This window comes from Priapulus caudatus, unplaced genomic scaffold (assembly GCF_000485595.1).
Source record: "Priapulus caudatus unplaced genomic scaffold, Priapulus_caudatus-5.0.1 Scaffold293, whole genome shotgun sequence".
Lineage (NCBI taxonomy): Eukaryota > Metazoa > Priapulida > Priapulimorpha > Priapulimorphida > Priapulidae > Priapulus > Priapulus caudatus.
Window position 1 is genome coordinate 327,886 of NW_014577354.1, and position 14,316 is coordinate 342,201.

General features: G+C 45.9%; 1 protein-coding gene and 1 non-coding gene across 5 annotated transcripts in view; one reads left to right on the top strand and one right to left on the bottom strand.

Annotated features, from left to right (window-relative positions):
• Nucleotides 1-14,006, top strand: part of LOC106808661 (insulin-like growth factor-binding protein-related protein 1) — a 14,055-nt gene extending 49 nt beyond the window's left edge. The window contains exons 1-6 of one of the 4 annotated variants that reach the window (XM_014811472.1): nucleotides 1-170; nucleotides 5,570-5,794; nucleotides 6,939-7,108; nucleotides 10,217-10,360; nucleotides 10,699-10,875; nucleotides 12,624-14,006. The exon at nucleotides 1-170 is cut by the window's left edge and continues 49 nt beyond it. In XM_014811472.1, the coding sequence (XP_014666958.1) occupies nucleotides 5,577-5,794; nucleotides 6,939-7,108; nucleotides 10,217-10,360; nucleotides 10,699-10,875; nucleotides 12,624-12,628 (714 nt within the window). In that variant the 5' untranslated portion in view covers nucleotides 1-170; nucleotides 5,570-5,576 and the 3' untranslated portion in view covers nucleotides 12,629-14,006. Of the gene's footprint in view, nucleotides 171-3,226; nucleotides 3,312-4,934; nucleotides 5,142-5,250; nucleotides 5,269-5,569; nucleotides 5,795-6,938; nucleotides 7,109-10,216; nucleotides 10,361-10,698; nucleotides 10,876-12,623 lie in introns of those variants that run through there. The other 3 variants (XM_014811471.1, XM_014811473.1, XM_014811474.1) reach the window with 3 other exon arrangements.
• Nucleotides 14,007-14,243: 237 nt separating this feature from the next.
• On the bottom strand, nucleotides 14,244-14,316 carry Trnar-ucg. Its single transcript has one exon. It is a non-coding gene; the product is annotated as a tRNA-Arg (tRNA).

Genomic DNA, 14,316 nt, shown 5'->3' on the forward strand with positions numbered 1-14,316 from the left:
TATAAATCAAAGGAGTGTATCTAGTGTCGTTCGCTGCCACGTCGACAGTAGTTACGAAGCTGTGGTGTAGTTGCGAAGCAGAGAAGATACACGTAGTGATCTCTTAGCGGTGGACGTCGTTTCGCGCTAGTGTTTCATATCTCCGTATAGCTCAGATCTTCGATTATTCCGTGAGTATGGTAGAGAGAGTGTGGAGTGAGAGAGGGGGAGAAGGAAGGAGAGAGTGAGAGAGAGAGACAGAAAGACAGAGAGTGAGAGAAAGAGAGAGAGAGCGCGAGAGAGAGAAGTTGCGCGCTAAATAAAACGCGAAACTAACGAGCGAGCGACTCGTGTTTCCCCTCCTTCAGTGATTTCAGATTGCCTAATGGAAATATTTAACGCAATTCGCGGTGATTAATAATTCATGCGCGCTACTGGGTTAACATATATTCATTAAATATATCTTGAATATATCCATCATGCAGCTCTAGAGTCGTATCGATTTAAGAAAACTAATTTGAATATCCAGTGTGTGCTTCAGTCGTCGACTTTTGAGACTCATTTACGATGAAACATTGGCGGATTCCCTCGGCGAATTAAAACCGACTATATATGGTTCAATGAGCGGATAATAATAATGTGGTAACTGATCACTCATTCTGTGTATCACTGTCAGGAGTTAATGAGAAAAATTTGTCTCATTAACTCCTGCTGTATTTATCAAGAGCTGCTTAATAGTATAACCTGCACCCGTAGAGGATGCAATGTCGGAACTCGTGCGGTGAAAACCATGATTTTCTTCCTCGCTTCCCACATCGGACCGTACTAACGAACCATTACCTTTAGCATTAGCAAAAATTTTAAAATGCGCACAAATCCTTTTCCATTCGTTATCGTTCACGCCCCGGGAGTGCAGGGATAATAATGTGGAAGCCGATGTACGCACGCGTGCAATTCCACATGGATATACGTGTAGAATTATAACCCGATTCCACGACAAGCCTCCAACATCCCAGCATCGCCATAAGCTTTAGCCTTCCTACAGTATCCCGCGCTCATGAGGCCCTAGCTGCCTCCGCCATGGTGACCTCATTCGTAGCTTTACCAGATTTAGTAGCAGGCTATAGCAGTGTGTTTATGAGAGCAACGCAACTGATGTCTCCAACCTCAGCTCTCTCTACAGCGAGCGTGATGGCCTGCTTACGTAAGCAAACAAAATTCAAATAAGAGCGTTGTCGAAAACGATCGGAAGAAGTTAGCGGTGGGGAAGGGGGGGGGGAGTTACGAGGAGGATAGGTGAAGAAAAACTTGGGACTATAGGAATAAGTTGCTAATATATATATATATATTGACGAGATGTCACACGATTCAAAGAAAGACGATATATATATATATATATGTATTGACGAGATGTCACACGATTCAAAGAAAGACGATATATATATATGTGTGTGTGTGTGTGTGTGTGTGTGTGTGTGTGTGTGTGTGTGTGTGTGTGTGTGTGTGTGTGTGTGTGACTCTCTCTCTCTCTCTCTCTCTCTCTCTCTCTCTCTCTCTCTCTCTCGCTCTCTCTCTCTCTCTTTCTCTCTCTCTCTCTATATATATATGAAGTGATATATCGAATATAGGTTAGTTATAATCACGATAATAATTATATTATGCTGATTCCTAACAGCCAGTAAGTATGGCATCGCTCGTAAGGGGGTAAATATTTCTGACTTAGGGAAAACTCACTGAAAGAGTATACAAGTCTCATGCCCTAGATACATTACTAGTACCGTCGTACAGAATACTGTGACCTAGTCAGACGTCGTGTCGGGTCGGAAAACTTGCGCGTGCACACTAACGGGTTGTCATCATACACTGTATCCTGTCTCCGTCACGCTTCCACTTACACCACATCGTAAATTTAATACGCCCCACCACACGGAGACCCAGTAACGAGCACGAGAGCTTTTTACTGCGAGTTTCTTCTAGCCGAACATAGATGGCGCTGCGTGAACTCGTGCAGACGATCGCTGGGTGCGCGCGCGCGGGCCGGCGGGCGTTGCTCAGCTGCGGCCGAAAATGAGGAAACTCGAGACGCCGCTGCTATCTGGCGTACGGCGAGGGCGCGGTGATGTTTTCTGCTTTCCTGAGAAACAGCCGCAGCCGCTGCTGCTGCTGATGTGGCGGCGTGTCAGAAATAGATGCGGGCGGGGATTCTCGGACTCGAACCTAAAGTTCACGTAACACGATTGAAAAATGTGAACATTTAAACCGAATTCGTTTGATATCGGACCTCGCGTGCTAGAACGGGGAAACACGCAACAACGGTTTCGCTTTCGATATGCGTAATAGGCCTGCAAGGCGCTACCTTCCACATCTCTTCTTTGCCCGCCACACTACAGTAAATAATATATATAATAATAGTTGTTGTCATTGTCGCATAAACTATATAAGACGTTCCCAGCAACAGCTTAATTCCATGCATTATTGACCGTCGTGTGTGTGTGCGTGTGTGTGCTTGTGTGTGTGCGTGTGTGGGCGTGTGCGTGTGCGTGTGTGTGTGTGTGTGTGTGTGTGTGTGTGTGTGTGTGCGTTGCGCGTGCGCGTGTGTGTGTGTGTGCGTGTGTGCGTGTGTGTTGTGTATGTGTTGTGTGTGGGGGGTGTCTGTGTGTGTGTGTGTGTGCTGTGGTGTGGTGTGTGTTTGTGTGTGTGTGTGTGTGTGATGTGCTGTGTGTAGCTGCGCGCGTGTGTGTGAGTGTGTGTGCGTGTCCGTGTTGCGCGTGCGTGTGTGTTGCGTGCGTGCGTGCGTGCGGTGTCTGCTGCGTGTGTGAACTATATCGTGTGCGGTAGGTTATGTGTGTGCAGAGATGCAGAGAGAGAGAGAGAAGAGAGAGAGAGAGAGAGAGACTGTGTATGGGCACGTGCGTGGCGTGCGCGTACATGCGTGTGTGGTGTGTTGTATGTGTATGTTCGTGCGTGTGGTGCGTGTGCGCGCGGGAGTTAACCTGTTACTAGTTATTGTAACGCATGCTGGGCCCGCGTCCGTGCTCCGTCAAGAAGATGACTTCCCAAACCGCCCCTGCAGTGCACGCCCTGTTCTATACACAGACCAATTACCACCAACCACGCACCGCTTCCCCACGGCTACAGCCAAAGCTTGCCCGGGTAACGAATATAAATCAAAGAGTGTATCTAGTGTCGTTCGCTGCGCACGTCGACAGTAGTATCGAAGCTGTGGTGTAGTTGCGAAAGGGAGAAGATACACGTGAGATTCTCTTAGCGGTGGACGTCGTGTCGCGCTAGTGTTATCATATCTCCGTATAGCTCAGATCTTCGATTATTCCGTGAGTATGGTAGAGCGAGTGTGGAGTGAGAGAGGGGAGAAGGAGGGAGAGAGGAGAGAGAGAGACAGAAAGAACAGAGAGTGAGAGAACGAGAGAAGAGAGAGAGAGACGCGAGAGAAGAGAAGAGAAGTCTGCGCGCATAAATAAAACGCGAAACTAACGAGCGAGCGACTCGTGTTTCACCTCCTTGTTGATTTCAGATTGCCTAAATGGAATATTTAACGCAATTCGCGGTCAATTAACATTTCATGCCGCTACTGGGTAACATATTCATCAAATATATCTTGAATATATCTATCATGGCAGCTCTAGAATCGTATCGATTTAAGAAAACAAATTTGAATATCCGAGTGTGTGCTTCAGTCGTCGACTTTTGAGACTCTTTACGATGAAACACTGTGCGAATTCCTCGGCGATATTAAAACCGACTATATATGTTCAATGAGCGGATAATAATAATGTGGTAACTGATCACGTCATTCTGTGTATACCACTGTCAGGAGTTAATGAGACAAATTTGTCTCATTAACTCCTGCTGTATTTATCAAGAGCTGCTTAATAGTAAACCTGCACCCGTAGAGGATGCAATGTCGGAAACTCGTGCGATGAAAACCATGGTTTTCTCCTCGCTTCCCTCATCGGACCGCACTAACGAACCGATTACTTTAGCTTAGCAAAAATTTTAAAATGCGCACAAATCCTTTTCCATTCGTTATCGTTCACGCCCCGGAGCGCAGGGATAATAATGTGGAAGCCGATGTACGCACGCGTGCAATTCCACATGGATACGTATAGAATTATAACCCGATTCCACGACAAGCCTCCAACATCCCAGCATCGCCATAAGCTTTAGCCTTCCTAAGTATCCCGCGCTCATGAGGCCCTAGCTGCCTCCGCCATGGTGACCTCATTCGTAGCTTTACCAGCTTTAGTACAGGCTTAGCAGTGTGTTTATGAGAGCAACGCAACTGATGTCTCCAACCTCAGCTCTCTCTACAGCGAGCGTGATGGCCTGCTTACGTAAGCAAAACAAAATTCAAATAAGAGCGTTGTCGAAAACGATCGAAGAAGTTAGCGGTGGGAAGAGGAGGGGGGGGGAGTTACGGGGAGGATAGTGTAGAGAAAAACTTGGGACTATAGGAATAAGTTGCTAATATATATATATTATATCTTGACGAGATGTCACACGATTCAAAGAAAGACGTATATATATATATTATTAGACGAAGGTCACACGATTCAAGAAAGACGATTATATATATGTGTGTGTGTTGTGTGTGTGTGTGTGTGTGTGTGTGTGTGGTGTGTGTGTTGTGTGATGTGTGTGGTGGTGTAGCGAAACACCATGGTGCGGGGGCCGTGTGTGTGGGTGGGTGTACGCGTATGTGTGTGTGCGTGTATACGCTACTATACCCCAACTATTCGGCTGAAACAAGTGCCTGGCACTGTGACCTGTATGGTACCCCAGGGAAGCTACTAGCCAAGCGAATCCACGCCCAGTAGTGTTGCCCCCACACACGCTCCGATGTGTCTATTCAGTGCTGACCCACACAGCTCGATATTGTCCCAACGTTCTCTTGCCTCCCCCCCGTCATTGATATGTCAAGCATGATGTCGCTGGTACTGTGACCTGTGTCGTGCACTGCATTAGGGCTCATATCGGGAAGCTAGCGTAGGGAAACCACGCCCAGTACTGTTGACCCACACACCTCTTGTCTCAACGTTAGTCATTCATGAGGTCGCTGCATGGTACTGTGACTTCTCATCACCGTTATCACTCACGTTACAGGCCAGTAGCATCTTAGTGATAAGCCTGTAGAACGCATAAAGGTTTGTGTAAAATGATTTGTGCCATGTAGAGGTGGTTCAGGCCTCTGATGCATGCATGTCATTTCTACCATATCGTTATATACTGCGTCTATTCGTGTAAAGTATGAAGGTTCTGATGCTAGCAGTGGTATGTGGCGTTCCTGACTTCCCTTCGGCACCGTTATCCTACCATGTTGCAATTAATGTTGTTCTTACAGTTGAAATATGAAGTGGGTGATGCTAGCAATGGTCTGCAATGCTCCTGACTTCCCTTCTGCAACGTTATCCTGCCATGTTCCAATGTTGTTCTCTCAGTTGAAACGTGAAGTAGCTGGATAAAAAAAAAATCAAAGTGGACTGTATCATTCCTGACTCCCATATGTTCCAATGTTGTTCTCCATACTCCACGACTCCCACAACCCTGCGATGTTGCAATGTCGGTTTTTCAGGTAAATCATGAAGTGGCTAATGCTAGCAATGGTCTGCGCCGCCGTCGGCACGGCGCTGTCGCGTGACTGCGGTCCGTGCGACGAGCAGAAGTGTCGCGTGCCGCGAGACTGCGAGGCGGGGCTCGTGAAGGACGCGTGCGACTGTTGCTACGTGTGCGCGATGCGAGAGGGTCAGCCATGCGACGACGAGTACAAGTGCGGCGACGACCTCGCCTGTCGCTACAGGTGAGATCGACGACGATGACGACGACGATGACGATGACGATGACGATGACGATGACGATGACGATGACGATGACGATGACGATGACGATGACAACGACGAGGAGGACGACGACGAGGACGACAAGGCCGACGACGACGACGACGACGAAGACGACTATGATGACGACGACAACGACGACGACGAAGACGACAACGACGACGATGACGACGATGACGACGACGATACCCGTCCGTCACGACTATTATTTTTTTTAAACGCGTCGTAGCTGCGTCCTGATTAACACACGTCCGTCACGGCTATTATTTTTTTAAACGCGTCGTAGCTGCGTCCTGATTAACACACGTCCGTCACGGCTATTATAAAAACCCACTGTCGTTGCTCGTACTAATGAACGCCCGTCCGTCACGGCTATTATAAAAACCCGACATCGTCGCTGCGTCCTGATCAACACCCGTTCGTCACGGCTTTTATAAATACCCCGCGTAGTAGCTACGTCCTGATCAACGCCCGTCCGTCACGGCTATTATAAAAACCCGACGTCGTAGCTACGTCCTGATCAACGCCCGTCCGTCATGGCTATTATAAAAACCCCGCGTCGTAGCCGCTGTGTACCTGCTGGCTGTCGCTGCGGGGCAGCACCAGCGAGAATTCGTGACATCAGCTCGATCATAGTCACACAGGCGATGGGTGCTTTACCGCTGGCGACGTTTACAAATGCAAAATTAAGCGACGGAAATTATATATACCTCGCCTATTGTGGAGGGGGATGGTGGGAGGGATTGAGATGTCGAACGGTCGCGTAATAACTGTCGGGGTTGCTTACAACGATGTAGTCCGTGTTTATTTAATTATTTTATTTGTTTGTTGATTAATTTATTATTTGATAAATTGATTATTTCATTTTTTTATTTATTTTATTTATTTTATTTATTTTATTTATTTTATTTACTTGTCCATTTATTTATGTATCTATCTATCCATCTATATGTATGCATTCGTGTGGGGAGGACTACCCGGCAGAGGAGGCCAAGTAGACCGTTTATATATTTACTTATTTATTTATTTGTTTATTTATTTATTTATTTACTTATCCATTTATTTATGTATGTATCTATCTACCCATCTATGCTTCCGTTCGTGCAGGGAGGACTACCCAGCGGAGGAAGCTAAGCAGACAGTCTGCTTCTGTAAACACGAGGAGGTGCTGTGCGGGGAGAACGGCAAGACGTACAAGAACCTGTGCGAGCTGATGGAGGAATCCTACCGCAACCACGAGAAAGTGAAGATCGCCAAGAGAGGCCCGTGCGCGACAGGTGAGTAAAAGGGACGCGGGATGGAAGGAAGGGAGTGTCGTAAGAGGAAAAGGAAAAGGAGGAAGTGTCCCAGGAGGGAAGGAAGGAAGTGTCGCGGGAAGAAAAAGGAAGAAGTGTCCCAGGAGGGAAGGAAGGAAATGTCGCGGGAAGAAAAAGGAAGAAGTGTCCCAGGAAGAAAGGAAGGAAGAATGTGTCGCGAGAGGAAAAGGAGGGAGTGTCGCAGAAGGAAAGGGAGAAAGTGTCGCGGGAGGGAAGGGAGAGAGTGTATCTGGAGGGAAGGCAGGGAGTGTCCAGGGAGGAAGGGAGAGGGTGTCGTGGGAGAGAAGGGAGGGAGCGCGGTAGGTGATTGGGTATACACGTACGCAGCGGTACGCTCGTACGCACACGAACACGCGAACGCTCAAGCTCATGTACGCATGTGCACGTACGCGTACGCACGCTCACATGCACGTATGCGAGATGCATGCACGCACGCTCGCATGCATGCACGCGCGCAGGGAAGCGTTTTCGCATTAATGTCCTGACGTAAATAATGAAGACATATATATATGAGACCGATAGACATTGTGAACAATTCATTTAAAACCCCACAAAGCGAGCGATAGACCATGACAATATTTCACTGTTTATTGAGACGCTTGATTGTCTGAGAAACGCGAGCTTTAATTAGTTGCCGGCGTGAAAGAGGTAATTTTATTGTTTGAGAAAGAGAAGACTTTGTCATGTAGGCATTATGAGCTGACAAGGGAATTACAGTGTATTATATTGTGTCAAACAAGGCGTTTGCTAACTGGACAGATGCTTGATTGTGCGAGAAACGTTAGGACTCGCTGTCTGTGTGCGTGAGTGCGTGTATGCGTGAACGCGTGTGTGTGCGCGCATGCGTGGCGTGCGGGCGTGCGTGCATGTGTGCATATGTCTCTACGTGGTATCGGGAGCGGGGATGATGTCCATCTGATGGAATCCCTCCCTCCCTCCCTTCCGTCCCTCTCTCTTCCTACCCTTGATAGAATCCCCCCTCTCTCCCTCCCTCCCTCTCTCCCTCCCGTCCCTCCTACCTTCCTCTCTCTTCCTCTCTCCCGTTGTTGGAATCCCTCTATCCCTCCTTCCCGCTTCAGTAAGTGATTTACTGCTGTAATTGCTTGCGTTCGCTGGCAACCGCACGCAGCGGTACATCCGTACATCACGCGTGCCGACGACACCGACCGACGTCAACAGAAGGCGTCGCAGCATTCGTTATTTACGACGTAGCTCGACTAACCGACGAAAGATGCGTCCGCGCGAAAGGCGAATCTAGAGCGATACCGCAACTCGTGCTGTCGCTTGTGTGGATCACAGAGATAAATAATTACTAACGTGGTTATAACTACCCCCGCGGTTCTACGTTCGTTACTCACTCGTGCGGTAGTTTCATGCTAGCGGGCGGTCCGGTTTTAGGTTTGTGCCGGCGCTACGTTTATGGTTATTCTACTTACGTGTTAATCCGCGCCAGCAGTTTTGTGTGCATCCGCTGTCGTTCCGAATAAAGCAATATTTTACACCTGTTTTAACACAGGTCGCAGCTTTTGATGGTTGTATAATAATGTAAGGTACTGTACGAATTAGATAATTTCGAATTGAGTGGTGAACTTACAAACAATCCGTCTAACTAACTACCTATTGTTCATAAGACACCATGTACCTTAACTGACCATTTGGGTGTGTTTCGCGTAGTTTAGAGGCAATAAAAGTCGATGCCGCTTGGATAGCTCGTCTGGTCCGGTGTCCGTAGCGAGTGGAGTGAATTATATTACTCCACCTTATGTAATAGCAACTATCTTTAGTTAGCCGCACGCTGACTAGGAAATAGCCTACTACTACTGTATTATCATAAAGTATATGAGCGGCAAGGTCATTGTCCCAGTTCGAAAAGATAGCCGCGGGAAACGGCAACTCTGCATTGTCGTTATAGTACACGCAACTCTCATTGTTCTATCTGATAATGAGTGGATTTGCATGAAAAATACAATATGGCTGCTGAAGGACGACAGTCAGGATATGAAGGATAAAGGATCAGTATGAATTGGCGTAGATGCAGCCCCAAGCGGCCATAACCTCGAAAGTCTATGCGCGGGCCATGTGTGCGGCAGATGGTGTTCTGGTTTACAACTTCCATCGCAACGAAGGTTTCTGGGGGAGTTGCTGTCTAGAGATGTTGCAAAAAGAATATCACTAAGATATCATCGCCATTGCTGGCTCGTTTGACGAAATTGTAAACACTATTATTGCTTCAAATTCTTGCTTTTAATTCTTGCTTCAAAATGCTATATTAGTGATCGAATTAGTAAAACTGAAAACAACTTGCCGAGAGTCTTTGGCGTTAAAATAGGGTACCATAAATACGAAATATATTACAAGACTAAATTACGTACTGTGAAGACTCTCAAGTTAAGATACTGCAATATTATAAAACCAGTTTAATTTGACGTTTTGTCCACATACGATGGGATAATAAGATACATGTGATGGTATATTTCCCAGTATCATGGGATTTATAGAAAAGGGCGACATATAATATGAAATACGACCATGAGAGATATCCGCGAACACTAACAATAGTTTTACGAGTTTAATTCTGCACATGAAAGTGATTTACTTTTGAAAACACTGTCGATTCGAATCAAACAGTTTCACATAAGTACTTGAGTTAAGATACTGCAATATTATAAAACCAGTTTAATTTGACGTTTTGTCCACATACGATGGGATAATAAGATACATGTGATGGTATATTTCCCAGTATCATGGGATTTATAGAAAAGGGCGACATATAATATGAAATACGACCATGAGAGATATCCGCGAACACTAACAATAGCTTTACGAGTTTAATTCTGCACATGAAAGAGATTTACTTTTGAAAACACTGTCGATTCGAATCAAACAGTTTCGCATAAGTACTTGAGAATTCCACCGACGAACGCATTCGTGCCGAGTTAAGGCAATTTGCGCATTCACTCTTTCAGTTCAGCAGCATTAGCTCTAACGTTGATCAGGATAAAATGGTCGACATTCTGAAAAAACAATGTCACGTTACATTAATGAAATCTGCTCGGCTTTTCCCTTCAGCTCCATGGATCGCCACGCCACCTACCGACGTATTGGATCTCAGCGGAGATGACATCATCCTGACGTGTGAGGCCATGGGTTACCCGATTCCTCTTGTAGAGTGGAGCTTCACCAGCGCGAGTGGAGAAGTCGTCTACTTGCCAAGTACGTAAAAACTGTAGTGTAGGGCCTTGATGCTAGAATGGTGGTGGAGGCGGCAGGGCTGCTGCTGTTTATGATGATGATGATGTTGATGATGATGACAATGATGCTGAAGATGATGTCAATGATGATGATGATGATGATGATGATGTTGATAAGAATGATGATGATAATGATGACGACGACGTCGTCAACGATAATGATGATGATGACGATGATGATGATGATGATGATGATGATGATGATGATGATGATGATAATGATGACAACTGTTACGACGACGACGACGACGACGACAACGATGATGATTTCATACTCGTCAAACTCTCTGCCTCTTTCAGAGGATGACGACCACATCGCCGTGCAGGCGCGCGGGGGACCTGAGCAGTTCGAGGTCACCTCGTGGGTGCAGATCCATGGTGTGCGTGCGAGCGACGAGGGAACCTACGCTTGCCATGCCCAGAACGAGCTCGGTACCGCCGAGGCAGCGGCCAGGGTTAGACTGTCCCACAGGAACGGTGAGTGTGCCGTAGATTCTATTATTCTATTCTATTATTCTATTAGTCTACTCTCTCTCCCTCTCTGTCTCTCTCTCGCCCTTCTCTCTATCTCTCCCTCTGTCTCCCTCTTCTCTCTTTCTCTCTCCCTCTCCCTCTCTCTCCCTCTTCCTCTCCCTCCCCCTTCTCACTCCTTCTCTGTCTCCCTTTCTCTCTCTCTCTCTCTCTCTCTCTCTCTCTCTCTCTCTCTCTCTCTCTCCCCTCTCTCTCCCTTTCTCTCTCTCCCTCCTCTCTCTCTCCCTCTCTCTCCCCCTCTCCCTTTCTCTCTCTCTCCCCTCTCTCTTCCTCTTTCTCCCCTCCGCCGCTACCTCTCCTCCCTCTCTCTCTGACTCCCGCTCTCTCATTCTCTCTCTCTTTGTGTCTGCTAGCGTGTAGCTTTACTGCAGCGCGTCTGCTAAAAGAGACGCAGCACTTGAGCTGAAGGGGTCGTTGTCGTATCAAGTACTACAGATATGTACCCGAGGTACGTATATGTATACACAAGTGTACCATACCTGTATCTTCTCAGCATATATGTACCCTGTGTTTACATAAACGTACCTGCCCCGCGGGCAGCACATGAAACCACGCGATAAAGTACGAGAATGTCGTAAACCTTCAAAACAAGAGAACAAACGCCATTTGTAAATGTTTGTTTTAGTTTATAACCGTTAGATAAGTAAGTTTTCTGATGTATTTTCCATGAAAAACACATATTTTACTCATTAATATAACATATAATATTACTATAATTGCAATTATTTGTGCAAATGTGTTATTTTCATCTTAATCTTAATTGTTATCAGAGGGTCTGGGCTTAAGTTATAGCTGCCGAGTTTGGTTTAGTTAGGAAATGATAATACGCTTTGCGTATCCGTATCGTTCCGCCTATACGGCAGTGTTAACAGGTATCAGGATATGCAGTGTAGGGGCCTATACGCAATACGTTTTTGTTCTACTTTCTGTTTATGTTCGTGGACCGATTAGTTTACAGCTGACCTCAGGGTTTTTGGTAAATAATTCGGGATTTTGGCTACAAGTCATGGAGGCTGACATCTTGCCAAATTCCAGCCAATCAGAAGGTGCTAAATTCTTCCTATGTTATACCGTTTTCCGGCTTTTACGACAATACCACGTGACTGAACGAGACTTCCCGCCTGGGTACATTTATGGAGCGCAGCGGTACGGTTATGTAGAAACAACATTGGTCAGGTACACTTGTGCATACATATATGTACCTCGGGTACATATCTGTATAGTACCTGATACGACAACGACCCCATCTGCAGCACTTAACAACGCGCGAGCTTTCACGCGCTTCCTGTCGCGTACTGCGTTTACTGTTGCTGCCACAGGCACTTGGGACAGAGTCAATAAAAAATGAAAATAATATGAACGCACATTTACAAATAGGGACTACCGTAACTACTACCGTACCTCTCAATTACAGTTCCACTGTTGTGTCACTGTATATCAACTTTCCTTCATAAAAACTAACGCCGAACGCTCCCGCACTCGCCGCTGCGAGTGTGCTGTATCGCCATTATAATGATAATATATATATAAATATATATATATAACTTTTTGTGCACTGACTCTGTCCCAAGTGCCTGTGGTTGCTGCTCCACGATTATATTCTTTCTCTGCTCGTTAGTCCGCTCCTATATACAGTAGTCTCGGCTTACGCTGCAATTAAATGACATCCCCGTTTCGTTGGCTTGCTGTTGCAGATTAAGAATCGTAGAAGCCGATGAGTCTCCAGCGTCGAGAGCATGATAGAGAAATCTAGGACGTTCGACTCGATCCCCTTCTACGGTCAGCGTGGGTAGCTTGGCGGCAAAAACTCGTCTGCTTTTTGTCAGCGCAGACGCAGAACGCAAAAAGCACTTCTCGCTCGCTCTCACGTTGGTCTGTTTCACGACGGGAATCTTACAGCGTTCACGAATATATCGCATATCCAGACTGTGGGCATATCCGTCTTGGTCCCCCCCCCGCGCTTAACTCCTTAGCCAATACCGCCCTGTGCAATAAACCACAGAAGAGACATATTTGTTTGATATGAATTAGATTTATTGCATAAGAATATACGCATGTGGTGAAAAATAGGCCGTTGAGTGTCGTTTTGGTTAATTCTGCGAGGTGCTTGATCCGCTGCTGCTGCCGTGCACGAAATACTGTCGCTTTCTACAGCTGCGGCTCTCGACTGTGAGTATTTACTATACCGCGTGTGTACTGTACACGCATACGCACGTCCCGGTCGGGTGAGAGCGCATAGTGAAAGGGCGTAGCTTCCTTTACCTATCCACACGCCTTTCTAGGGCTGTGCCCGCTATAATAGCCAGACCATGAAAGATGGCACGTTCGTTAGTGCTGCGCGAAAGCTGTGTCGGGCTGCGCGCGTGGCGACCACTGAACTATAGCAATTTGTTATAATATTGTTATAGTTCTGTGGCGGCGACAGCAAAAAAATTAAAATTATAATGGCGCAGAAACAGAAGCAGGGCAATCACGCCATCTTACGGCAGAATACCTACCGATAAAATATCTTTAATTAAAATTTTATGATAAGAAGAAGATAGGCTCATACATCGTTATATCGTTGGCAATGGAAACATGGTGCTATTCTATAATGCATTTATATACAAAAACATATTTTTTATGCGATTTCATTATGTGTGTAATTAAAAACATATAAACCATGGGTTTTATGCTCTTGGTGTAATTTTATGTTCACGTCGCGTCGTTAGTAACCGCAACTAGGCGTAAAGTGGCTAGGCCATTTGCTTTGCTTTATGTGCGATGCACTGAAATTATATTTGTTTTGTGTACGTTAGATATGTCACTACTGTATCAAATTATTACAAAAAAATACGTGGCGCAGACGTAGATGGCATACGATTTACTGTTGATTGGCAGAGAGGTGATAATCATCAAAAATAAACAAATACGGTGTGGTTTACTTGTTTTATCTCAACGCCGTTGTTTATTTAATTAAATATTGTCCCTTTTATTGAACAATTCGGAATAGCTGCACGTGCACCGTATTCTAATGAAACTTATGTAATGAAACTTATCTTTTAATAAAATCAGCGTATCGAATCTATTCGATGTGATTAATTGTGTTACGTTGATTGCATTCCACCTATATAAGATATGTAGACGTTTACCGCGCGATATATCTTCTAATTGTAATTTAGAATGAGTAAGGAAATTGTTGAGGACAGTGAGAGAAGAGGACAGGGGAAGGGAATAAAATGCAATAAAAGGTGAAAGGTCTATCGTGGCTTGCTCACGTAGACATACTCTTCACGCGATGAGCTGTCTGACAAATAAATACAGGTAAAAAAAAATGACCACGAAGGGACTCGAACCCTCAATCTTCTGATTCGAAGTCAGACGCCTTATCCATTAGGCCACGCGGCC